We start from the raw sequence: 27891 nt of genomic DNA, 5'->3' as shown, positions 1-27891 counted from the left end.
GCAGGCCCAAGTTGGAACCAGCTAGCACAAGACAGGGGTAATTGTAGATCGCAGGGAGAGGCCTTCGTCCTGCAGTGGACATAAACTATAGGCGGATGAGGATGATGATAAGATTACTTTCAATGCATTCCTACGGTTGGCTTAACAATGAATGCACGTCGACCTTCCATTGTATTTGATTGGAACGTGACGTATAAATATGACATGGTCGTAATTTCTTTCCTTTCTACCTCTGGCGATGCGCACAAAACATCGTCACAAATAAAGTTTTCTTCTTTTTCTTTTGACATCTACCAGGCCCTTACAGCTAATGCACTCGCGTCTGCACTTCAGAGCTTGAAGTGTTTCTTCTTTCTTTTATTCCCACGTTGATGCAGAACACAATGAGTGACGCATTTTGCCACAGATATCCTCGCTGTTATCTTTCTGCCTGCGTCAATGATCATTATGCCCCCTTTTATCACTTGCTTCAGAGAAGCGCAGTGCACGCCCCTGGGGAATTCGCCCAGTATGTACAAATGACTATAGCTTTAAGGCAAACATAAAGAGGCCTCGAAAATATGTTTGTATTCCAAAACGTTCAGCGTAACGAAAGCGTTCCGGATCTATACGAAGCTCAACGAAATTACCCGGGGCCGAATTCAAAAATTTTTCTCGTTCGTAAGTACTATTCGCCATTGGCCGGTGGCGTTCGGCAATATGTCCAACACCAGAATTAATATAGATAATTAAATAAATTCTGCGATTTTACGTGCCAAATCCACGATCTGATTATGAGGCAATTAGTACAAAGTGCGGGGGGGGGGGGGGGGGGGGGGGGGGCTCCGGGTTAATTTTGACCACCTGGAGTTTTTTAACGTTCACCTTAACCTAAGTGGACTATGATCTTGCTTTGATTGTGCACGAGGTCCTTGATTTGATTGGCTGGTATTTGTCATGATGAACAATTATAGCGCAATAACTTTCTCGTGGATAGGGGCCCTGAAGTTTTCCACGTATGGGATGACTCACCTTGAATATTAGTCTTAAAAGGAAGTATCTTACGTACTGTACCAATTACTCGCCTGCACGCACTTACAAGCAAGGAAGCGCATTTATTTTTTCACATCGGCAGTGCCATGCAAGAGTGGTGCGATTCTTTGTTTTGGGGCTAGAGAGCACGTTTGGCGCCCGGTTGTACGCTACTACCAAACGTAGTATAAATATTTGGCGTAAACGACGTTCTTGTTTCTTCGCATTCGTGTTGCTTTCCGGCTTGTATACATGGATGTTCATTTTTAACTTTTATCGGATTTGTAGAAATCGCCTGTGGCAGGTAGCGTGACCCGCATATTCAACTAATTAACAAAAACTAATTAACTTATTAGTTAATTACTTTACGACACATTTTGCAATACGAATTGTAGCCGGTGAGCTTGTCAGGCGTATCCACTTGGAATGAATTTCCAGAATGACACCAGTTTGGAGATATAAAAATGTGCTGTTGTTCCACTTACTTTTTTTAACCAAAATGCTGTTTTATACATTGAAGCACAAAAGTAACTGGAACGCCCATGTATTTCGTCCCAGAATTTGGCAAATAATATATTTCGAAACTGGTGTCATCCTGGAAGCTCATTCCAAGTGGATACGCCTGACAAACTAACTCACCGGCTATAATTCTTAATTGCAATATGTGCCGTAGAGTAATTAACTAAGACGTTAATTTGTTAATTTTTGTTAATTAGTTCAATATGTCTTTTGATTTCTCGTGCTACTAATGTCCGCCTCTTCGAATAACCCATCTCAACGATAAGAATTATGCTACCTGCCACAGGCGATTTTTAAAATTTTCGTAAAGCTTAATTTTGAACACCCGGTATATTAGAACGTTCGCAATCGACAATCAAGTGTCGTTTTATCTGTTTCAAAAGATATAGAAAGTCGACTTCATTCACTGTTAATGATCTATATGATTCGTTCGATCTGATTTCCTTTAATTTATTTGCTTTAGGCAATGTCGCCGTTGCTTTTTGCTTGTTGACTCGCGCTGTACTGTTATTGCACTCGAGTTCAGCTCAGAGTCTGTTCGCCGTGAGCGACTACACCAATTGTACAGAACCGTATGAACTGTAACATAGGCAGCGCGCGTGCGGAGTCAGTTAAATCTAGACTTTCCGTGAATGCTAGGCACAGGTGGTGGAATACGATAAATACACATATTTTATATGTATGAGGGTAATGAGACAAATGTGAGGGGTGTATAGTTCCATGTCCGTGACACACATTCCCCTTCTGTATAATATTGGCTCCGGTGCAGATTTCTTTTTTGCTTCATTTATTTATTTTTTCGTTTTATTTTTACCATATGATGTTGCACAGCATCGACGTGTACTGTGCTGCACATTTATACCAGAAGCTGACATGCAGACATCCGCGCCATGAGGTAACGCGCAGACGCTCATGACACGCCGGCGACCAGCGAAACGAAGTTAAAAAATTCGGGGGTTTTATGTGGCAACACCACGACCTTATCATGAGGCACGTCGTAGTCGGGGACTGGTAATTAATTTTGAATACCTGCAGTTCTTAACGTGCTCCTAAATCTATAAGTATACTGACGCGTTTTCGCATTTCGCCTACTTTTGATAGGCAGCCCCCGAGGCTGGGATCGAACCAGCCACCTCGTACTCCGCAGCAATATATGCCGTAGCCACTGAGATAACGTGGCGATCGACAAGTGAATGAACGAATTTTCATTCAGAGAGAGAGAAGAAGAAGAAGAAGAAGAAAGTGAAGGCATGGAGTTTAACCAGATCTCAATATCCAGATCTTTCCTTGTGTGTATGTTTAATTCGCGCTGCTATAACCTCATGATGCAAAACCAACTGGCCCAATCTTTCACCTTACTCAATATCCAGTTTGCTACCCTGCCCTGGGTGAGTGGAAAAAGGAAGGGCAAAAAATGAACTGCGCGAACTCAAAACACGCTGACGTGTTCATTGTCGCTCTCCTTGGAAGTTTTCAGAAGGAAGCGCACGATCTTCTGTGCTGACAATCGGTGAGGCCACTTGGATTTTCTGTGCACTAAATGGCGGTATAGCTTGTGAAGCAGTCCTCTACTCAAGCACTGCACTCAGTGAATCCAATGCATCGCACTTTTTAGCATATGTAGTTTGCGTTGCTTACGAGTACACGGATGATGTTTATTAATGACCGTAGTATGGATATTACGTGTGGATCTGCAACGGGTACCTTATCAGCAGGTGTAGTGCATGTCAGAGTAGAGGCAGCTGCCTCTCCTTGACAATCTGTGCGTACGATGTTGCCGGCGATATTTCTGAACAGTTAGCCTTGCCGGCTTCGCGGTCTCCTATTCATGAGCCCTTAGCTTCGGATGCGTGCGGCGCTGGAGGGGTTGAAAGTATACAGTAGATCTAGACGTCTCCTTCGCAGCAGCCGTATTCTGCCTGGAATACCGCCGGTGGCGACGTCGGCGACGCCGGACAATTTCAGTGGCTTCTCTGTATGTCGAACTGTCCCTAACCATTTCTTTGAGGACAGCGTAGTTGTTCTTAATTTGAGGACATGTAGTCTTGAAAAGTGGCGTCATGAGACAGTTTGAGCAGTTGAAGATGACTGCACGGCAAGCGTCTCTAGTGTGGTTCTCCGTACACGGTGCACACACCCTACACACGCGATCTTTGCGTGCCCAAGCTATGGGCCTTTCTAATAGAACACAGCTGAGTCAGTCAGTCATTTTTTCTTGTTTATTTATCTGGAAGACCAGGGAAGCGGCGCTCTCCACCTGGCGGCGACGGATTTACAGAAAAGATTTGCATACCTTCACACGCATGGCAGTATGATACTTATTTGCCTGGCAGTTGTGAAAATAAGGTAAAAAAAATGGCTGCTGCGAATGATTCTATAATTTGTTTTTCGACCACTGGTTAGGGCTTCAAACTTTGTTTCAAAACCAATCCCTTTTGGAAAGAGATAAATGTTTTGGTTACCACTACCACACGCACATCTTCTGACCGCATACCGCCAAGTGATCGACCATCCGTCCAGGGCAGCCCTGTCCAAGCTCTCCGCACCGCGTGAAAGGACTGAGTCAATCCCGCGTGTCATTAGCAGGCGCTGGCAATATTTGTCGCTTTCTTCCCTATAAAGCCGCTATGGAGGAGACAGAGATAGGGAGAGCTATAGGTGTTTGCCTGGCCATATTCTTAACGTGCTACTCCAGATGGCAAGGATGAAATATGTAGTGACACGCACGCACGCACGCACGCACGCACGCACGCACGCACGCACGCACGCACGCACGCACGCATGCACGCACACACACACACACACACACACACACACACACACACACACACACACACACACACACACACACACACACACACACATGGATTTTTTTATGCGTGCACTGACCTGGACCAGACACTTATTTCGATTTATTTCTATTGTGTGCGCTCTCAAGTAGGTTTTTGAGGGCATCGAAAGACACCGACAACCATCAGCTTTCTTCTTTACCGCCCCACCCGTTCCAATGTTGTTTTGACAGCCCTGACAAATCATTAATGAAGTTTTGTCTCTTTTTATGTACACGCTCTTCTCTCTCTTTAGCTGTGACGGCGACCCTTGTTGATGAGGTCAATTCAGACACACGTAATTAACAAAGCAGCTCAGCCAACTGAGCGACTTTGAAGGAGAGAAAGTGAGGAGAACAGCATCACGAGGGATCGGTCGGTGTTTCGATTGGATGGGTCTAACTTTGCCAAGGCGGCCTTGTCATCGCTTGGCTTGTCCCTTCCATGTGGTTAGTTTTGAATAGCTGTAGGCAACTACTAAAAGCTAACATTCCGTGGGTGGCGCCGCACTGACAAAGACAGGTCTCTCTGTGAATAGGCCGCCTCAACGTGTTTCTGGTATACTTGCTTCATTCGCGCCAATTCCATCGATAGATATCCCCTCGAAACTTCGGAGAGAGAAGCGAGCCTATAGGAAGGTAGACTGACATCGGGACGCAGTATATCACGAGCCGTTTGACACGTCGCAATTGTGATGGCATTCCGTCCGCCGGACAAGCCACGGCTGCGGCCTCGAAACGACTGCGCAACCCCGCATTTCCACTCCACTGCGGTTACGACCGGAGATACTGTACGACGACGTCAGTGGCGTTGTCTCCTCAGCAAGGTGATAGCATGTGGAGGCCGGGCGCCGCATCATAGGCTTGTTTGCTGCACTTATGATGACTTTAATGATGGAAATACGACGGAAGTATACGATAAAAACGTTTGCAGCCGTGGGTTCACACTCTTATAGCCTTAGAAGGCTGTAAAAAAGGTTTGCTGTACACGACAGGAACTCAAACTGCAGCTGCGGTTAGAGAAGCCGTATTTGAAAACTGTGTACTAATTCTTACTGCCTGATGAGCGCGGAAGTATCTGACACGAAAGTTTGACAGTGATAGCTATGAAAGCTTAATCCATTCAGTTTTCGTGCCGTCGCGTTTACTTGCTACAAAAGACTCCGAAAAATAAAACTTAATTTGTCTCCATCAGCGATTCGATCTTAACTCTTTTTAACAACTAGCTCCCATAAGAGCGTAACCATTTTTACGGTGTGTACCAGTCTTAATTGCGACAGCATTTATACGTGACCCAACTAGGTTCTTTTGCTATAACCTGTCTTCCATTCATGTGTATATAGGATCACTGTATTTCGTTGTGATTTTTTTTTTTACATTCTTTCCCTCTGTACTTTATCCTTTCACTTCTTCCTCCATTAGTCGCGGTTAAAAACACAAGCAAAATACTAAGTGGGTCTATTTTAGAGGAATTACCTTAAGTAGTTGCGAGCGTGTCACTCTTATAATGATAATGCGTTTTATGTTCCCGGAAAATACTCAAACATAAAAGACCGGCCAGTGGCGGCGCCGCTTCAAAATTTCCTCGCCAGCTCGAAAATTACGATAGCGAAGGTCCTCGAACAGGCAACTTTTTGCTAACTTTTCCCGCACTCAAAATCGACCCAGATACTCTAATATGCCACGAAGTCTGCGACGTTGCAGTGGCGCCATTGTCACTGCGATTTGATCGGGAAACCTAGCAGAGAATGTTTTTTTGCATCACGCAATGTCACGATGGATACTACTTGGGTTATCTGCAGACAGCGACCGAGTGCCAAACACTGCAGCTACTAAAGTTATGTAACGAAAGCCACACGTGGCTTAGAACCAGAGGCTGTAAAGTTGAAATAACCTAATGAGCATGTCATTTCGCTACATAATTCAGAGCGATGAGACCACATCATGCGTCTAGTTTTCCTTTCTTTCTTCTTTCTTTTTTTTTAAATTGTTTTATTCTTGGTAATTGTATACGTGGGGGTTTACGGTCCGCGAACTGGATGTCTGCGCCGAACTAAACGTAATAAAGTGAGCGTGCACGTGGCGTTCCGTTTCGTGGAAAGCACGTGCTGTGCTGTACCTATATGTTTTTTTTTTTTTTTTTCGACTCTGACGTTGCGCTCGCACACGTTTGCAGCGCAGACGCGGTGTGACATTCTACGCCTCGCCATTTGTTTTAGATTTCCGTCGCGACGGTTGGGAAACCGGCACGACAGGCATATACTCTGGCGCGGTATACGTGACACTCGGCACAGCACGAAGCTACGCCTGGTATTTGTAACTGTCTGCGTGAGTATACGGGTCACAACAGCTGCGTATTGGACGCGTGGCCGCCGTCGAAGCGAAGACCCGCATCTACGTAAAGCGAAATTACCGTGTTCGATATGCGCAGAGCTTTCCCGCTTGTCAGCGCAACGAAGTTTCTGCTGCTGGAGCTATAATGTTTCGCACCGAACAACGAGTATATACATAAGAACAAGCACTGTTCAGAACAGCGCCGTTGTAGCAGCATTGGAAGAACAAGTTTTGAAGAACAGTTACTAAAATATATGCTTTGAGCGCGCAGGAAAGAAAGAACTAGGAGGAAGCCAAAGCGGTGATTTGGGCGAGTCGGTTATGCATTGCAAAAATGGTTTTCGCGCTAGAAGACGCGGACTAAGAAATAGCGTCCAGTACGCGCTCTTTCTCTGTCCGCGCCTTATATATCGCAAGAACCATTTTGTAGGAGGCATGCACCACGTGAAAAAAAAAAAAAAAAAAAAAACGGAAGCCGGAAAAAGTCGGCCCATCGCGTGATCATATGACGGTATACGCTTTAACAGTATTAGAGACTTCCCTCACCGACGACTCGGCGCACCATGCCAGCGCACGCTCTTCCTAAAGAAACAAACGGTTGCGACAGCAATGTCCGACTGCCACACTCGCGCGTGGCGACGAAGACGATAAATGTACGCTACTTTTGCGATAAACGACCGAGGTTGCACAAGCATATCGATGGGAAACGTGCGCGGAGCGTTTGGCAATTGGTACCCGAACAAATGCGCATAATCCAGTCTGCAGATGCGAGAGTAACAGCCACGAGGTCGCGTGATCAAATCCCGGCCACGGCGGCCGCATTTTGATGGGTGCGAAATGCGAAAACACCCGTGTACTTAGATTTAGGTTCACATCAAAGAACCTCAGGTGGTCCAAATTACTCCGCGGAGTCCTCTACTATACGGCGTACCTCATAATCAGATTGTGGTTCTGGCACGTAAATCCCCATGATTTGGAGAAACAGAAAATAAAGATCAAACAGCGAATTAACTGCGACATATTCGCTACCCTCAATGAGGCGACAGCCCATAGCAACAATCCGCTTTCAGACAGACTTCCTTTTTTTCGACACCTTTTCTTATTTATTCAAATCTGCGGCAAAGGTGACGTCAAAAGTGTTGCAGTTACATTCGAAGAAGTCAACAAAAGACGCTTCCAACGTTTTTGTATCCATGAATTATTGCCTATATCGCCAACTATATAGTGTGAGCTCCTGACAGTCAGTTCAACGCTGTACCAGGCGCTGAGTCAGCAATACGCGCTCACCTTCGAATTCAGGGCAGATATCAGACACTGATGTAGTCGGAGCACGAGGCATGACTTCATCGTTATAGACTACGCGTACTCAGTTACCTCCGTTTGTTTGCACTGTTTCATCCTGCTGGAGAACTCCCACACGGGTTTGTTGATTCGTATATATAGACGAATACACGAGAAACGCGATTATAGACAAGTCCTGCAAATACAAGAGAAAGAGATGAAGAGAAAAAGAGATTTCAAAAAAACAAAACAAAAACATGAACAGGAGATTGCGTGAAAGCTGTTTCAATAAAGCGGTTCACGTAGGTCTGCAATAACAGTGTAGCACACATTTTAGGTACGAATAACAGACCAAGGCACTTACCAACTAAAAAGACAATTCAATGTTGTAACAAGGACCGCATTTGCGGGTAACAGAAACCACTACGTAAACACAAGAAAGAAACATGCTAATAACTCATCAAAACAAACGCGAAGCCGAAAGCAGTTAAAACGCTGGCTTTCCTTGGGCATATGCACATAACGTTTGTGTCTGCCTTCTTTCCCACCACTGTGAGAGCTTCAGATGATAGTCAGTGTTCGTGATGTGCGTTTCGTTCTACTTGTGTCCGTGTTTGCACGCCTGCCTTTCAGTCCTGCGAATCCTTACCAACTTGCTCAACTTCAAGTCCTTCTGAAAAATTTGCGCGCGTAATTTTCTCGGCACCTTTCTTTTTCGGCGTTTAATACAAACCCTTTCTGTATTCATATTTTTAAAATATTATATGAATTGAAAGGAGACGTTAGTGCTTTCAGAAAGCGCCGCCTATATATATACCTCTTCACAAACCGAACGAAAATGCAAAAAGAAGAAGAAAAAGAAAGGAATCTGAGAACATGCACTGATACTGCAGTGTCGCAGAGGCGTGAATGATCAGAAAAATATAGTTTTTAGATTAGGGTACCCAAGCGTTGGGGGACGCTAATTCCATTGTTAAGCCCTTTGCGTTATTTTATGCGCTCTTTGAGTTCTTTTCCACGTCCGTCGGTACGCGTCTCCCAACGCTTGGGCACCCTTATCTGAAATTATCGGCTAAGTGTAAACTTTGGTCATGTACTGTTCCACAATAAAATAACAATGACACCGCCACCTTGAAGTACAATTGAGTACGAAAGAAAAAAAAAAGATTTCCGACGGACAGGCAGTATGTGTGTGCGTCGAGCGTTTCATACAATAAATATGCATAATCGACGAATTTCTGTCTAATATTTTTTGTGATGCGACATCGGTGAGAAGCGCTCTAAAATAACCCATTTTATTGCGCATTCTCTATACTGATGACATGAAGCTCAACGCAGATAGAACAGCAAGTAGTTCAGCGATGGTGCAATATGCCACTGGGGATAACTTAAATGTTTGCTCTAACGCCAAATGCGGTATGGCGAGTGCTGAAGCATATGAATTATCATATATCAGAATCCGTCTGTATACAAGTAAATGTACTGAGGATATGAGGTGTAAATCTGGTATAGCGTCAGTTGTTGCGCGGCTGTCCTGCAACATACCTATGTCGCTCTTAGTTATGATTCTCTTGACCGATGGTTCTATTTTGTGTGTTATCAGCGCCTATGTTGTTAGGGAGCTTCAGATTAGGGTACTCAAGCGATGAGGGACGCGAACTCCATTGTTGGTCATTTGCGTTCTTTTGTACGCCCGGCGGTTTGCGTACCCTAACGCATGGGTACTCTAATCTAAAGCTCCCTAACAACGTGGACGTTGACAAAACCCAAAATAGAACGATCGGTCGAGAGAATAACAACTAAGGGAGACGTACGTTGCAGTACATCCGCTCAACCACTGACGCTATACCATGTTTACACCTCGTATCCTCAGTATATCCACGTGTATACAGACGGATTCTGCTATAAATAATTCATCTGCTTCAGCACTCGTCATACCACATTTGGCGTTAGAGCAAACATTTAAGTTATCCCGAATGAGATATTCCACCATCGCTGAACTTCTTGCTATTCTACCTTCGTTGCGCTTCATGACATCAGTATAGAGAACGCGCAAAAATGGGTTATTTATAGCGCTTCTCAAGCCGTTCTCGCATGCCTAAAAATTTGAGACACAAATTCATTGAATATACATATGTATTGTATGAAACGCTCGAAAAGCCCACAAAGATCAAATAATCGCGTTATAGCGTTTAAATAGACATCGGGACACTGCAATACTCCTGGAAACACTGCAGCAGATGCAGCTGCGAATAGAGCACACAATGAAGAAGACACTCATACATCTTCCTTGATGTAGTGAAGTCCTCCTGCTCTCGAGGCACATATACTATGTCCTCTCAGCAAAACACCTGGTTTTTTTAGCATGCAGTCTAAGAGTTTTGAGTTATACCTTATAGTATAGACCCATGCATAAAACTGTCAATTTCGTCAACTCTGAGCGATAACAGAAAACTTTAAACATTATACAGCACAGCCTGCGGCTTGGTACAGCATATACGCGGTACTTTTTGTGCAAGGTAAAACGTGGCTCTTGTCCGCAGTGTTCTTGTGGCCACCCAGACGAAAATGTGGACCACCTACTTTTTGAGAGCTCAAGATACAAAACTGCAAGGCAAACTTGAGAGCTGATTTAATGCTATTAGATCGCTCTTAGGTCATCATGGCCAACTGTATGTGTTTAGTGAAAAGCCCTTGTTGCTTCGAACGTTCTCTTAGAAAATTCGAATGTCCTAGGTTTATATTAAATTTTAGTGTCCTCTGAAAGACATATATTGTGTGGTACAAGTCTAAGCTTGTTATGTTTTCAAGTAGTTATGTAGTATGTTATGTATGTGTATATACTTACGTTTTGTGCACTCGTCTACAAAACTGCAAACTTCTGTATGCGTTCTCGGACAATTCTAAGTACTTGTGTTTACATATGCACCTGCATACAAGTGCATATTATATGGGTTCCTGGATTCATGCGCAAAACTTTGTGTTCATGCTGACGAACTATATTTTGTGGTAGAGTATGTGATGCCATTTTTCTTTGCCAAGCAATGAGGAGAATCTGGTGTCACCTAAAGGCGCCAGCCTCTCCTATTACATCATGTTATATAAAAAAAAAAGAAGCGGACGCACATAAACACTATAACGCGGTCACCTTCATGCTGTGCATCACTAAGATTCTAAGAAATACAAGATATAGAACTACGAAAAACGCGTATGGAACCTAATCACTCATAATAACTATTTTTTTTTCGTAAAACAAATATATATACAACGTTGGGACCAGACGCGACCACGTTTTCATGCTTCTGTTCTCTCCTCCTTGTATAATGTTGCGCAACACATCATCAAGAAACTTAGTCAACGGAGGAAAGAAATTGAAACTTCGGCACTCCGAAGTCGAGATTACGCCATGATGTAGCGAATACCTGTGCAATCTGTCAAGAACGATTGCAAGCGAGTCAAACCGGCGAGGTCCGTCTCCGAGGGTATCGTATAATTGCGCCATTTGATTTCTATCTTTCTTTTTTGCTCCTTTCACGTATGCCACGCGTTTCTTCATATCGTTGCGCGCAGAAATGGAGCACATGGGCGCACGATATCGGCAGCCTGAATGACGATAACTGTAGGGTGGAGATATTGTCACGCAGCAGCCATCCGCCATGAATCAAACGTGTGAGGCAACCGCCCTTTTCAAGCTCGCGAAGGGCTAATTTCCGTCGTGTGCACGATGAAATGGACGTGCGCGCTGAGCGGCTTTTGAATTATACCTGTAACTGAGCACAGCCAGTGAAAGAAGTCTGCAAACCAATGGAGTATAGTGAAATGATCCACGCTTTCCCGAGCGCTGTGCGCAGCTTAGATTTCAGAGACACGACCAGCCCCCGTATGCGCCGACCATCGTAAGTGCGAGATTCACCTTAAGGGTTACATGCTTCAGCGAGATCAACAGTTCCTCCACATACGCTTTACGCACACGGAACAAGCCTGATAGAGAGACCCGTATTCACAAAGCTTCTGCGTACGTGTTTGCCACCTGCGATTGCGGTGATCGTTTCCTTATCGCTCTGCGGTAATGACGGGACAGCTACGGAAACATACCGCACACATGTGACAACGCTCCTGAATATAGTCCCTAAGTCTTATTCGCGTCCTTTTAAAGTTGGAGAATAGAAGTCTTAAGCATCTTATATTCTAGAGCACTTATATTTGAATAAGACAACGTACACCATTCAGTGTTAAATTTTAACTGCATTATTCCGCTTTGCTCTCCCGCCTTTTGGCACATGCGGAACCGTCGCAAGTAGCTAGCTATGCGCTGATTCAGTACCTGAAGAAATGCTGTGAAACTCTGCCGAACTACTTGGCGCAGTAATACAGGTGTATAATCTGCGCCCTTTCATAGCTTTCCCTTTATTGCCACAGAAATTTTTCTACTAGCGGAGTAAAAGTACAGGGAGAGGTCTGTCAACTACTTCCTGAATTCGTCTCCAACGGTTGAGTGTATTATTCTTCACGTGCCGCGCCCCTTAGCTTTTTGCTTTTGCTCACACTTCGTATTTGTACTATGACGTCGCTCCGGGCTCGCCGACAATAAACGGAAAGCCTCGGCGAAGACTCTCGCCGAGCCGACGTCGTCTCTACATGCGAATGCAGGGGTCACCTTTCAATTGACATGTGACACTTCTATTACAACTCCAACTCTCCAGAGGCCTTCGCAACTCGTTTCAAAAAGAAAGAATATCGTAAGGAGATGTCAGACAGACACACACATCTCGGACAGAGGCAGCTAATGAGAACCTACGTCATTGGACGACGCAGGGATTCATGTCGCGCATTATTTCGCATGCCAGTTGTTCCACGGAACAATTTGCATGTGAAATATTGATGCGCTTTAAGGACTAGGCTAGAACGTAAACCGCGATTTTTTCTTCTTTGGATAATTTTTTTTATCGCATGAAGCATAAAGCGCAGTTCGGTCTGTTCAGGTGGATTACGCAAAGATGAGGGCGCGACTTGCGCGACGAATCGCAATGTCTAGGTGGCTAATGGAAGGTTAATATACATAATGGCTAATGTATGCGAACGCACGAGACCCCGGTCTCAGAATTTTGTCCTTTGAGAAAGGCCTGTTGTCTAATCTCCTCAAAGCGGTGCGAAGGGCAAGCGTGCGATCATCGTCTCAAAGGATGTCATACAACAGGGCACGTATTATGCTAAAACTGTTAATGAGCGCACATTATTAGCGAAGGCGGCGACCCGATCATCTTAAGAGCTAAAAGCTTTGTGAATTGTGGGGATTGAGGCTTATGCTACCCAACCACCTATGTACCTCACGCCGAGGTATAGACTGCTTGTCGTTTTCAAAGCTGAACTTGAAGCCCACAGCTGGACGATAGAGCGCGCATGCAGTTACGGACCTGGGGCCGCTATCTGTAGACGTGAAGCGGTAAAATGGCTCGTTAGCGTACTTCAACCGCGGCACATCATTATCGAAGGCAGAGGAAGGGTGATCAACCTTATGCTGCGCTTTTCTTTCTTTAACGTTCCCCCAAAAAACACTTATCTTTTTCTGGATTTAGCTCCTTTTACCTTTGTCTTTTATGAAAGGTCTATTAACATAACCCGGCGATAACAAATGTGCAGCGATGCGCTGACTAATCACACTTGCGTTTCACAATAGAACCAGAATGAGCACAGCCTCTGCATTGTTTCTTTTTTTTTAACGTTCGGGGTGTTTTCAGTCATTTCGATATTTTTTCGATAAAATTATTTGCGACATGGCAGTCCAGAAATGGGACGACGATGCTAATAGCATCGACGGTGCTACGATAATAATACCACTTGTTCTACTTGCGTGATAATTCAACGCTTCGTTTAACGAACCTGCGCTGCTGTAGCATGATCAACAGTCAGCAAGGCAGACGAGAGCGACTTGCTTGCACTTCGTGGCATGCAGATTTGCGCTCGATACGCTTATGTGATACGGATGAAAAAAAGAAAACGCTACCTCCTTCCGATGTGTCACACCACCCTGACCCTTTCCATTTTTTTCTCTCTCCTCTACTGCCATAGAATCCGAGGCTGATAATTAGATACCGGATGTTTAAGTACTAAAAAATGCTGTTTAAGGCGCCTATAACAAGCACCGAACTGACATTATAGGCATTTATGGGCACAATAAAATGCCACTAAAATGTTTCCAGGCCCACAGTTCGTGCTTATATGTTAAAAAGGCCGATAAGGACGCAAGACAAGAAAAATATAGGCATTTTGCCTAAATTTCCGATCTATACTGATGATGTATCCTTGCGTATAAATTCGCGTGAGGGTGGCCTCATTTCGTGAGAGCTTGTTTGTTCCAATCCCGCGCACGTGTATTGGGTACACGTCGCCACATATATCGCACTCCTCGCTTAAAGTGGAATGCCAAGCGTGTCGGCAGAATGGAATATCCGATTTACAGTAAAGACGGCATTTGTACCGATCTCTCGTCGATACTTTCATACGAGCCCGAAGCAATTGAAATGCGACAGGCATTTATTGGATTCCTAGGTACGAGGATTTCCACTATGCGCCTTCGGGACACTTTTGAAACACTCTGGGAAGAGCGAACTACCCTAGCTCCGTGCACAATTCGCGTATTGCTAAGCGACGAAGACAAAGATCCGCTTGACGGAACAAGCGGCAATGAACGATACAACACAGGCGCACGCTGTTAGTGTCCTTTCGTTGTGTTATTGCGCCGTGTTGCGACACTTGTTTTCTACGTGTCTCTCGCTCCTGTTTGCTCGCCTTCGTGCGATTGAGCGACTCGCACAGCATCATGATCAGCAGAACACAGTATCTACGCTGGCTTCTCATATTACCGAACTGTGCTCAATTAGGATTTCGTGAGAGATCCGTTACTTCCATGCAGCAAAAATAAATGGGAAAACTACTTTATATGTCCCTTAATAAATAAATAAATAATAAATAAATAAATAAATAAATAAATAATAAATAAATAAATAAATAAATAAATAATAAATAAATAAATAAATAAATAATAAATAAATAATAAATAAATAATAAATAAATAAATAAATAAATAAATAAATAAATAAATAAATAAATAAATAAATAAATAAATAAATAAATAAATAAAAGCGCCACGCACTTCTCTTTGGGGAGACGTTAATTCTTGAGATTTCCTTAGTTTTCTTAGCGTCTCTTTGCGTCACTCACTCACTCACTCACTCACTCACTCACTCACTCACTCACTCACTCACTCACTCACTCACTCACTCACTCACATATTTGAATGAAAGTTATCAAGACACGGCAAAATTCAGGCCAGGTGGATCTGGCGGCACCACAGCCAAAGGTGTGACAATATTTTGGACGTTTTTTTTTTTTATTCAGCAGCTACACGATACCAAGGATTGCATAACTGACGCGATTTGGAACTGTAACTCGATAAGGCGAGAAACCTGGCTGCAGCTTCAAGAAAAGCGGCAAGCGGTCGGTCAGCGAGGGTATGGATAGCATTAGCTAGCGAAGTGATTTCAATATTTTGCTCGGTGATCTGAAAACACACACTAGAAACATAGAAAAAAGTTTGAAGGCGATTAACCTCCAATTGAAGACGATCACAGGCAATGTATTCCTGAGCAAGTTGGGGGTTAGAATGGGGCGGAGTCACAGCGCACGGCACTCTATAGCGTCAACCCTCACGTGAAGGGAGTAGGAGGAGCATCGAACTGTTAAATTTTTTTTTACAGCATGATATCTCCGGGATCGGCCCACTTTTTAAGACTGCGCTACCTTCGGGATCGGCCCACCCGATCCCCGATCCCCGATACGGAAAAGTAGGGGTAACTCGCTGAGGAAGTCAATGTTTTCGAAAGAAATAAAAGAAGCGAAAGCGAGGATGCGCCGCGGTGCTTCGGCTTGGTCTACACAGTACGCTGACGTAGTGCGCTGCTGAGGCGAGATTCCGTCAGCCGGCACCTCGTCGGTGCGCGTATACGAGCCTTCAGCAGCGAGCTGGTTCACATGCCTGAGAACGCGAGGAGGGACATATAGCTACGATTCACAGCCCTCCGAGATCGGGTCATGCACGATCTCGGCTTTCGCCCCGCTGTCACTGCGCATGAAGAACGTCTCCGCTTAATGTATCAACAAAAGGGAAGCATTCAAGTCTAAACGTATATGCTCCTCACCACAGGCAGGGTACAGCCCCTCTTCAAACACACCGCAGATATTTTATTTATTTATTTTAGCGGAGTACTTTAAAAGCGACGAAACACACCTTTCACTATAACGAAAAAAAAAAAAAAAGAAAAAAAAACAAGCAGACTCTCCATACCTCTCTCACGGATATGCCAAACCGTTGTCTGTGGCAGGTTTTCTCCGGTAACGAAAATAAGGTGCAACGCCGTTTACGTAGACGCCCTTTCTTAGCCTAGAGGGCCGACAGCATGAACGAAGGCGTACGTAGTAATAGAGGACACGGTCGTCGAAGACTCCCCCACTCACGCACGGCGCGCGTGTAACGTGTGAGACGGTAGTTCAAGGCCGCGCACAACCTTCGCGCGTCCGGCTGCCTCGAACACCTTTCGGGAAATCCCGCTGTGGCGGCGGACTTGCGAGAATCGAGGGGCCGGACTCTATACACACCGCGCGAGCAGTGCTTTGCGCGAAAGGAAAGCGCGAACTCGTCTCTCGCCCGTTGTTTACGGCGCAGCCCCGTGCAGTGACCGTGCTCGTACCGTACGTGGAGGAACGTGCTGTACACACCGCGTAAGCGCTCTCCTCTCGTCACTCGGTTCGAAAGCGGCCAGACCTCCAGTGAAGGAACAATTATACGCGGTGGATCCTCGCAATCAGAGTCATGCCATGCTCGACGCCGACGGTCGGTCTTCGGAGAGCCACGCGCGCTGTGGTGGATTGTGCCCCGACGCAGGGGGCGAAGCCGCCGGAACCGCGAGTGGCGCTACGGAGATACCGCTACTCTGCGAGACCGCTTTTAGGGGAGGCCGTCAGACGATCCGGTAAGCCGTAGATGCTTTTGTCATGCCGCGCTTGACCGGGGCAGTCGCCGAGCCTCCGTGACCGAACGATTCGGATATATGCAACTATACGGCAGCGGTGATGGACTAGGTTTTTATAGCGGAAGGGAGTCTCAGATTTCAGTCTCCGTTGCGATATCTTCTTCAAACGTTTACATTATCATTGTAAACTGTGGAAGTTGGCGCTCTGCGAGTGTCTGCACGTCTTCCTCTTGTCCCTGTCTGCTTGCGCTGAAATGCTTTCCAAGTACGTTTATCAAGATTCCAACACACAGCTATACTACCATTACCAGGTAGCTACTCCGGTGACGCTGCAAGTAACAAATATGGCATATCCCTAAGGGCGATAGCTGACACAGTATGGGCTATTGCTGTCAAGGAAAATATTCTCATGCAACGAGAGAGCGTACGACGGCGCTCTTCACGGTATAGGTCGGATACGAATAAGGAAAGGAGACATTTTATTCCGAAGTTGTGCCATACGGCATTAGTGGACTCCTAACGGCAGGCTTCGTTGAGGTCGTCTTCACAGCCGCCACCAAGGTGGTTGGTTGACTTTCCTGCGGTAAGGGCCACGTTCCTCACCTTGCAAGGACGCGAAGCTAGGGACGAAGAAACGGACGTGTTGGCAGGACAGTAAGCGGTGCTGAGCTATGGTGTATATTGTGCTGGCAGTATACGGACACGCAGCATTCCCGGGTAATTGGTCTCTGCACGGTATAGCCAAGACCAAGCACGCTTTCGCGGCATCCGGCTCAACATGGTTTACGCCAATTACTCCAAATGAAAACTTGAGTTATCGGACTCGCGCATGTGTTCAGTGTTCCTGAGGACTTGCAGCTTGTTTCACGTTACTGCAGTCGATGTTCATCAGACAGACAATATATGAAGGCTATCATGCGCTGCATTTGCACCGCGACTGGAGCTTGAAACGGCGGGACATTCATGGCCAGTGGAGAAACATCCCTTGCGCATCGTGCGCAACGAAAGCGTTCCTAATACCTTTGAGAACTAAAGGCGTTGACGAGACTTTACGAAGAGTTTAAGCGTGTGTGCATGTATCTGGATGAATGCGCCGTTTTTATGTTTGTATGATCACTGTGTATCATATTTTTCGCCCAACACCTGCATGCCCTGTCATTAGCTGTCCAACACCAGCTGTCCAGCCTTTTCATTGAAACTCTCCCTCTGTTTCTCTGAGTGATTATTATGCAAGAACAGCAACTATCTTGCTGTTAACATTCTGTTGTACACGGTTCCTGTAGCAGCAACTATATGTAAAAGCCACACAGCATGCTTTGAATAAGGTAAAGACAATGCAATTCAAAAGCAATGCGCCGGCCTGCAGATCTCACTCTCAAGGAGAAAAGGCAAACAATAACACCGCGAGTAATGGTACAAACTGCTTTCCCGGCGCGCCCATCAGGGTCGTGACTTCGGGGATTTTGAAAGTGCGGAAGGATGGATTGTATGCGGTCGTTGCCGTGTACGTAACCCACATTGTGCGTTAATTGTGAAACAGAAACGACCTCTCATCCGCATGTTTATGACGAATACAATGGGACAGATACGTTTCCGGGTTGTTGGCAGTGATGTGTGTTTAACGAACGCGATAGAGGGGACCGAGACTTTTTTCTGCAATAACAATGATCATAATAATGTCGACTTTGCAGCCAAAATCACGTCGCCACCTTGACTAAACGCATGCGACAGATAACGACTGAGGACTCCGAAAAACGCTCCTGCGCCGTTAAATATGATGCATTAAATGAGACTCACAGTGACGTCAATGTGCACGGGTCATTTGTGCATTATCACTCTTGGAATTAACAGTCATTTACATCGTTCATGCCTTCTAACGTTCAACGTTAGCACACTTTATGTAATGCTCTATGGAAAAGGCTTTCGTAAACATGCAGGCCCTCCGTTTGAAGCAAATTACGCTTACACAAGCCGGCTATAGAAATAGCACTCCTGCAAAGTTTCTTCGAATGCTCAGTCATGCCCTGAATATTTCCTTTTTGGGTTGCGTATTACATGTACAGCGACAGATTGTCTAAGCGACGTGAAGCTTATTTATGAAGGAAGGAGCTGAAGAGCAAAAGTTATGAAATGTTATAAAATAAAATAAATAAACATTACACGAACCAGTACTGACAATGATATAGTAACTATAGCAAAGCTAGACAGACAATGGACTAATATGAACAAAAGTATTAGGCACGCTTCACTATTCTCGACATATAGGCATAGCACACACATAACAAACCACCAGACACCGACAGCTTAAAAAAAAAAAAAACGAAAAAAAAAAAACGTGTTCGGTGCCCCATACTTTAAGCGCAAATCCCATAAACTGACCTGAGCTTGTATTCTGGTGTAATTTCAGTGCCTACGTAAGTTTTGTCTCGTAATCGTATGTACGTTTTTCGTTTTTCTCTGTTACCTTCATTTATTCTTCGCCATGCTCATCATCAATAGTATCATGCTAAGCCTTTATATATGGTTGGCTTAGATAGATAGATAGATAGATAGATAGATAGATAGATAGATAGATAGATAGATAGATAGATAGATAGATAGATAGATAGATAGATAGATAGATAGATAAGATAGATAGATAGATAGATAGATAGATAGATAGATAGATAGATAGATAGATAGATAGATAGATAGATAGATAGATAGATAGATAGATAGATAGATAGATAGATAGATAGATAGATAGATAGATAGATAGATAGATAGATAGATAGATAGATAGATAGATAGATAGATAGATAGATAGATCAGCGGATATGGCGTTTCCTGCTACGTACTAGGTCGCAGGTTCGAGTACAGGCCGCATTCTGATGAGGGCGGTGTGCAAATAAAATGTCCTTGTGCTATGGTTTGGGTGTGCGCTATGGCGTTTCCTGCTACGTACTAGGTCGCAGGTTCGAGTACAGGCCGCATTCTGATGAGGGCGGGGTGCAAATAAAATTTCCTTGTGCTATGGTTTGGGTGTGCGTTATAGACAGTTAACCAGCAGCTGTTTAATGTGAATCCCCGTTTACTTTATCACGGCGTCTCTCACGCCCCAGATGCAGCTTCAGTACATCAAAACCCATAAATGGAAGATAATATGAAGCAGTTCGTATACGTATAGAAAACCCTATATAAAAGGTTATTTTATGCGTTCCATTATTTTTAACATTAATGCCAGGCGACATTTCCTATGAAAGCAAGCAACCTATCGTTAAAGGACCCCGGGCGATCGAAGTCAACCGCGTGCTTGACATTATACAGCGACTCTCTTAACCCGAGGCGTACCTATGGGACGGAAAACCCCCGTAATAACTTACTCAACGATAAACAGGGATGACGACGGAAATAAATTCTTCCGAACACCAGCTCTGTTCGAACACCTTCGCAGCGGTTTGAGAGGACACGAACTAGTGAAGGAGGTCGAAGGAACAGTAGCAGATAATTTTCTAACTTACTGCAGCGTTTTCTGTGTGAATACATTGGAACTGAAAAAAAAAGGAAGGAAAAAGACACAGAAATTGATACGTCCAGGGAAGAAGTGGCCTTACGTGGCCCGCAGGGCCGCATGCATGCATGCCTGCAGAGCTCTTGTGTGCATGCGTCCCATCCCTCTTCCTTACAAATTTTGACGGGGAGTTATTTGTGAGAGACCGAGACAAAAAGAAATAAAGGAATAACGTTTCTGCGTTATAAGTGCGGTTAGTATTGCCACAAACGAGAAATAACGCCACAGAGATGTTTTTTTTTTTTTTTTCCTGTCCCCGCGAGTGTTCCATAGCATGTAGCTCTTACAAAACCAATCCATTCTAGCTCGCCCAAGGATCCGGCTCGTTAACTCGGCGCCCGATGAAACGCAAATAATGGCGGCAGTATGACGTATAGGTTGCTGCGAAGAACCTCGTAGCATGTCCATACATAACGAAACGAGTTTCGCGCATAGTTATTCTTTCGTCAGTGTTCCAGCTGGATAGACGTTGTCGCTTAAGACACATGCGCGACGGCGTGCAGTAACAATACACCAGCTTGGTTTTGGATTCCGGAGTGCATGTCGCGACGCGGAAATGGCAAACGGCAGCGAAGCAGCGGACTGCTTCGCGACGGAGCGATATGAGCGAGACTCGAAGCGACCGCCCGGGCACGTGAACATGCAAAGTAAAGGGCAAGTATTTACAACAGCCTCGCCTTCCATCCGTTCGTCCGTGTGTCCTTCCCTCCTCGCGTGCACTCCTTCGTTCGTTCCTTCCTTCATTCATTTCTTCCGTGTATTCTTCCTTCGTACCTTCCATTCCTGCGTCATTTCTACTTTTCTTCATTCATTCATTCATTCATTCATTCATTCATTCATTCCGTCCATGCGTCCGTCTTTCCTCCATTCCTTCGCACCTTATATTTCCGCGTCATTTCTATACCTTCCTTCTTTCTTTTATTTATTCATTAATTATTTCCTTCATTCCGTCCATGCGTCCCTCTTTTCTTCCTTTCCTTCCTTCCTTCGTACCTTCCATTCCTGCGTCATTTCTTCCTTCCTTCTTTCTTTCATTCGTTCGTGCATTGCTTAATTCCGCATGTCCATCTTTCCTTTCTTTTTTTCTAATTTCATTCCTTCTTTCGTTCCCTCCTTCATTCATTCCGTGCGTCTTGCCTTCGTGTACCTTCTGTCCGTCCATGCATCCTTCCTTCCTTCCGTTGCTTCGTTCATTCGCTAGTTCACGCTTACTAAAATTCGGATAGGGATGATAAGCTGCAGAAATACGGAAGTGCGTTGAGTATGATAATTAAGTTGGCGGAACTATATAAATATCCGGGTTAATTGTGAAGGTTTTAAATGAAGATAAACTTGATCTGATTTGAGTCACAGGAAATTTACTATTGTGAAAGTCGATCAGCAACCACGCGGATGGTGTAAAAATGTCATGCAAGAGAACTAAAAACCGCATCTGACCGAAATTTTGAAGGGACGGTGTGAATACCTTGCGGCACAAACTGAACGAGTCACGAAAAACTGAGACAATTAGCGCAGTCAAAAGCAATTATCAAGACAGCACTAACTTGAGGGTGTCGCATAGGTCACTGGCATATTAAAAAGAAAGGCCGTATCAAACGTAAACGTCACACTGTCTGAATTAAGCTTTGCTAATATTCGGAAGACAAGCCAAGAAATCTGCGTTAAAAAAATTTAAAGTGCGCGGGGCAGTTACTGGAGACACACAAAAATAAATAAGTTGCTGCTGGGATCACCAAAATTTCTTGTCATGGAGCGAAATTAATTTTAAAATAGTCCCTAAAAGCAAGCGAATCAAGATTTCGAGCTGGCACATTACACGTATAGAGAACCATAATCAGAAACCGTTTTTATTTTCCTCAAGGAAAAATGGACCCCAGACAAAAAGCTGCTCATTGAGCAGCTTGACGAGGCCTGGGGCCCTACAGGCAGCGGAAACAGTGGCAAATCAGCAGTGTTTGTCGTACGCCCGTTGAACCTATAGTTGAATCCCTCTATAAACCAGTGTGTGCATTGTAAATTGCTTTACAGAATCTGAAATATTTAATGAAGTGCATTTTTCAGAATGAGGTGCACTCGGAGGTGGGAAAATATATAGAAGGAAAAAAATATCACGCGAACAGCGCGTCGTCGAGTAACGAAATATCTGTCGACGAAAGGTCGCGTGAGTCACAGTGGCATCGATCATCCTAGCTATTTGGCGGGAAAATGTGACAGGTTCGCTGGTCTTTAACCTATGATTCGAAGTCGCGTAGGTCTATTAAAAAGTTCGTAACTTTATACTGCTCGCAGTAAATCAGTCAAGAGGACTAATGTTTCAGTAGAGTGTATTTCTTTCTTTCTCGTCCGCTCCTATAGTGCCGTCGAGAAGTATAAAGGGGCGTGGTGATCGGAGTGGACACGCGTCGCGTATACACACAAGAACCACGCAGTCACGCGGAAACCTTTTGCTGTGGGCACGCAGCCAAGAATTTCGATCAAGCAAAAGGAAAAACCGCGCGCCCGTCAACGCTTCACATCTCTCTCTACTCTAACTGCGTTCGCTGGCAAACTCGCCTGGAAAAAAAAGAAGAAAAAAAAAGAAAAAGAAACAGGAATTCAACAATACAGACCGTTCTCCGTTCAACCTAGTACGGTTAGCTCGAGCCACGCAACCTTGAAGCTTACGGAGAGGCTATCGCAGCAGTTACGAAAAAAAAAAAAAAAAAAAAAAAGCCCGCGCCGCGATTACTTTCCTAACGAGTACATTGACCTGCCGACTTTTCTGACCTACGAGGTAATTTTATAGGTTGATCATTTCAGGTCCACCAGTCGGGGAGTGAAGAAACTTATATTTCAAAAGACTCGATATAATTTTTCTGACCACTGAACACTGCCCGTGACGTCAGGTATTACATTGTTTTTCTTTTCTGATGTTTTTTTTTCTTCTTCTTTTTTTATTGCAGTTTCCCGCTAGATGAAACCACAACCCAGTATAGATATTATGGAAATTCACATTGCTTGCGCATGGCACTCTGTGCGCAGCCACGATCAATCAAACTTATGCCAATTACCGCTGGTCAAAAAGTCCTGCAGTGTAGCGCCGTCGAATAAATAAATGTACGAAGATCTAGAGCAGAATTCACAAAGCATTTCGTTCGTAAGTGCTCTTTGTCATTCGCCAGCCGCCTTCGCTAATAATATGTCGCGCATCATAATTGGCTGGAATTTGCTCTTACGAACAAACATGTGGTAAGAGCTCCTTTTGTGAGCGCAGGCCCCGAATGTTTAACTTAGCAGGGCCGTTATAATGTAAAGAATCTTTCCACTTGATTCTATTTATAAACATTTACATATTTGTGTAACTAATTGTAGTTTGCATATTGACTGCGCGGACACAAGCACGCGTGCGCGGAATGCATTTCTAAAGAGTTTCGATAACACTATACTCTCAATTTCCGACTTGATATTGCGCGGGACTTCCACTTGATTTCACTGACGGCTCCGCAGTGAAGCGAATTTTGCACGAGTGCGACTGCACCCGTAAAATTAGATAAAGGGAACGGAAGGAAGGTCTTAGGCGTGGTAGTATACCTAACAGGCGTGTACCCTCCTGTCAATCCTTCCCGAAATATCTCGTCGCTTCAGCATTAATTGTGACGTACGCGAGACCTTGAACTTGGCGTTTGGTACAAGCACCGCTTGTGATCTGCTGCAACCAAGACTTGGTTACCGAATGAGCGTTGAAGAACGCGACGGGCAAGGCGAATGTGTCCAGCAGGGCTTTATTTTTTTTTTTTTTTTTTCCAAACAGGGCGACCTTCCGAACGCAGCAATCGGAAAGAAGCATCAGGCGCCCTTCACCAGATGCATCGTGGCGGTCGTTTATGAGATCCCACTGAGCTGCGGCCGATCTATACGCGGATGATTATTGCCTCAACGATCGCCTTCGGGAGCATGTCAACAATGTGAAACAGAATTATGGCAGCGATCTGGCCTCGCAGTGCCGGTCGCGCGGGTGCAGGCCAAAAAACTATATAAAGGAAGTCGCCATCACCGAGAGGTGCGCCGATCATCGGACACGCAAGATCATCGAGGCCTTCACGATTCTCAAGCGCGTCCCTTCTTGCGTCAACACGGCATCCATACTTGACAAATAGATGGCATATCTACATGATTACCCCGTCTCCCTCCCCCCATCATCCCGCGCTTATTCAGAATCCCCCTAGTCACTTGTGTATTCATTTTGTGCGTATTTATTTATTTATTTATTTATTTATTTATTTATTTATTTATTTATTTATTTATTTATTTATTTATTTATTTATGTTGCTTTTGCAAGGTTGTTCTCTGCCTGTATCTTCAGCGCCTGTGTCGTCTGTTACCCTAATCTTTTGCCCCGGTCTTGCGCTGTTTGCCGCATTACATCGTCCTACGAAAAAGCCTGGCTAACAATAATTTTGCAAGGACAAGCTTGCTTAATGGATCCCACACTCTAAAAACAGTTGCACCCTTTGGGGCGTATTTTTGCCACACAACAATAATCGTCATCTGACTTGCGTGGCTTTCCTTTCTTTAACGCTGCAGTGCGCCCGGCACTTCTCGGTCACGAACGACAAGAGCGTTAGCAGCGTGACACAGCGTTCTTGACAGGAAAGTAGCAAGTGCAGAGTTTTCAAGATAGGAAACGCTAGCAAGACAGATGACGATTATTGTTCTGTGGCAAAAATGCATCCCAAAGGATGCAACTGTTTTTAGAGTGCACATACAGTCCACCTGCTTCTTCTGGCGCTAAGACTTAAAGTCGAGTTTCGCAGCCAAAATGTCCTCCAATGCACTGGCCGCCCGCTATTAACAAACGATGAAATTACAAAGTGCCATTATACCGTTTTCTAAAAGTTATCGAGCCGCTTCGTGGCCAGCCGCTGATTAACTCGCGACCCTGCCTGGCTGCCGCTATGCCCCCACAGTTTGAAATACGTGGTATGTCTTTGCCAAAGGTTTATCGAAGCCATTTCGCGAGCAGAAAGAACTGTCCGACGGGCAGCGTGTCGAGTCTTCCAGTAGGGAGCACTGTACATGTGCACGTTTCACACAGCCCAAAGGACGGCTCCTGTCATGGGCTAAGTGGCTTCGAAACTTTCTACGCAGGCTGCACACGGAACACGTTCCTTCGGCGATTACGTCAACAAGGCATCGCGAAACGTGACCCGGAAACGCCGACGCCGTCTGTTTCACGCGCATGCACTCTGAAATGTGTTGTAAACATGTTCCACGTGGTTGGCGCTTTGTTAATCGTCGTCGTCACCTAGTCCGCTATTACGGCTCGCTGTCGCGGTTTTTAATTTACAGCGTCGCTGCTTACGCATTGGCTTTGCGAAGTCGAGCGGACAGGGGTTCATATTTTGGGCACTGTCGAATCCCGCCATATTACCTTGTCTGCATGTATGGATGGCATCTAACACCTTATAACAAGCTGCGCAATTAGGGGCAGTTTTCTTTAAAAAAAAAAAAAAAATCTGCGTTGATCACTCGGAGAAGTGCACGGCACACGGGCGTTCTTGCACTTCGCCTTCAACGAAATTCGGTCGCCTAGGTGGGGATTCGGAGCACTGAGGGCTGTTAGAATTGGTTGTGCATTGTTTCGGATAAACGCGCTGTTTTGCTCAAAACCAATGCAGGTTACGTGGCTTCCCGTTCTGAAGTCGTTCTTGTACTGGTTTTGCGCAGAAACAGCGCAATTATACGAACACTTCCAATGCAGGTCACATACTTGCCGGCTGACGAACATGACGAAACTCAACAGCGTTAAGAATAGAACTCTAGGCTTGAACTCCAAAAAGTGGCTCGAAGAGAAACGCCAGCGAGTCACGATAACGAACGAGATCACCTGCGAAAGATGCTAAGCAACAATTAAATTTCTCGGCGTTATGTGAGCCCAGCCCTTCGTTCGTAGCAACTTGAGCGCAGAGCCGGCTGGCCTAGTGCCCTTGAACAGAAGGAGGGAGAGTCCGAGACGGCAGGGTTGCGACCTCCTCCCATAGACACGCGTGCCTGATAAGCTAATGACGCGTAGGGTGTAAGGTCACGTGAGTGCATACGCAACCGTCTGCATGCGCTGCCGGCGTTGCGACGTGCGTGATGAATGAGCGAGAACGTTTCCTTACCGTTGCGTCGGCAGGATCCTGATCGTGGTGCTGGTGCTGAAACCTGCTCTTCTGGATGGTGGTAATCCTGTGGCGTGTGTACATCCTCAAGCGGGCGCGGGACCAGATACGACGCCAGCGGCGCCAGGCGGCTGAGGCCTTCTCCAACCCGTCGTTGGTCACGGTAAGCGGAGTGCGACTGAAGTGTTTCTTGCCCTTTCTCTTCCGACCCGCCCGGCACGTTTTCCTGTTGCCTCTCTACTTGTTGTCTGTCTCTGTCTTTTTCCGTGTCCCGATAATTGTCTTTCCCTCGCCCATACTGCTTGTCTTCTTTGGCGCCCTGTGTAAGCACGAGCTCGAGCTTTTTCCTTCGCGAACCCTTCCACTCAAGATGCTTATCTCTGAGGGGGAAACTCTATTTTCCGTTCCGTTTTTGGTTACGGCAGAAAAAAAAAAATACAAGACTTGATATTGCGTCCCTGTTTTGCAACTCGTGCTATGGGCGAAATGGCAAAGGGCAAAGTGGCAAAGCCAAAACGGAAGTTGTCTGCCGTAAAACTGTAGCCTAGAAGTTCTTGTTCTTTTTCTTCTTAGTTTCTGTACAGTTCAAGCAAACGAAACAAACCCTTTAGGGATGTTGTTGTGCGCTCAGTATCGTATTGTAAAAATAAGTTAATTTACAATATCCCTTTCATTCTAAGTTGCAGTGTGGGTGTAATGCCTTGCTGAACATCTACTTCCTCTCCGTCGGCGAGTCGTTCTGCTTTTTTTTTTTTTTCTTAACAATTTTAGCTGGCCGAGGCCACTTCCGCATCGAGCGAGTTGCAAGGCCTTTGCTTTTCGGCATCTCGAAACGCAGCGCTGTTGTATAGTGCTGCCGCTTCCGCCACGAACCGGCGACCTCAACGCAACAACCGTCAGAAAGATAACGGAGAGATGGAACGTGCGCTTATACGTAGGCCCATTGAGTCTTGCGGACAGATTGAGCGGAATGCGCCAACCTGCAGACACGGCGATTGCTGGAGGACCGAGCGATGTCGTCATTGTGACGTGTCGTCGCCAGCCGTGCCATTGTCGAATCAGCGTCATGCCAGGCACTGCAGCGCCGCTGTGAGGGTCAGATTATATCTCCTTAGACGATGCGGTGCCGGTTAAGGTCTCCTTGCAGACTCTGTCCGTCGTTGCGATTTGCACCGCGAAGAAACAGGCGTTAAAATA

General features: G+C 45.3%; 1 protein-coding gene across 9 annotated transcripts in view; it reads left to right on the top strand.

Annotated features, from left to right (window-relative positions):
* The window catches only part of LOC119456877 (potassium/sodium hyperpolarization-activated cyclic nucleotide-gated channel 4-like), a 93801-nt gene that overhangs the window by 58520 nt on the left and 7390 nt on the right, over window positions 1-27891 (top strand). For 7 of the 9 annotated variants that reach the window (XM_049669470.1, XM_049669477.1, XM_049669478.1 and 4 more), the window contains exon 2: window positions 26709-26857. In XM_049669470.1, coding sequence (XP_049525427.1) covers window positions 26750-26857 — 108 coding nt within the window. In that variant the 5' untranslated portion in view covers window positions 26709-26749. Of the gene's footprint in view, window positions 1-16517; window positions 17002-21039; window positions 21206-26708; window positions 26858-27891 lie in introns of those variants that run through there. The other 2 variants (XM_049669474.1, XM_049669476.1) reach the window with 2 other exon arrangements.

This window comes from Dermacentor silvarum, chromosome 6, assembly GCF_013339745.2.
Source record: "Dermacentor silvarum isolate Dsil-2018 chromosome 6, BIME_Dsil_1.4, whole genome shotgun sequence".
In the NCBI taxonomy this organism is placed as follows: domain Eukaryota; kingdom Metazoa; phylum Arthropoda; class Arachnida; order Ixodida; family Ixodidae; genus Dermacentor; species Dermacentor silvarum.
The sequence above is the reverse complement of the archived record's forward strand: the minus strand, read 5'-3'. Positions and strand labels throughout refer to the sequence as shown.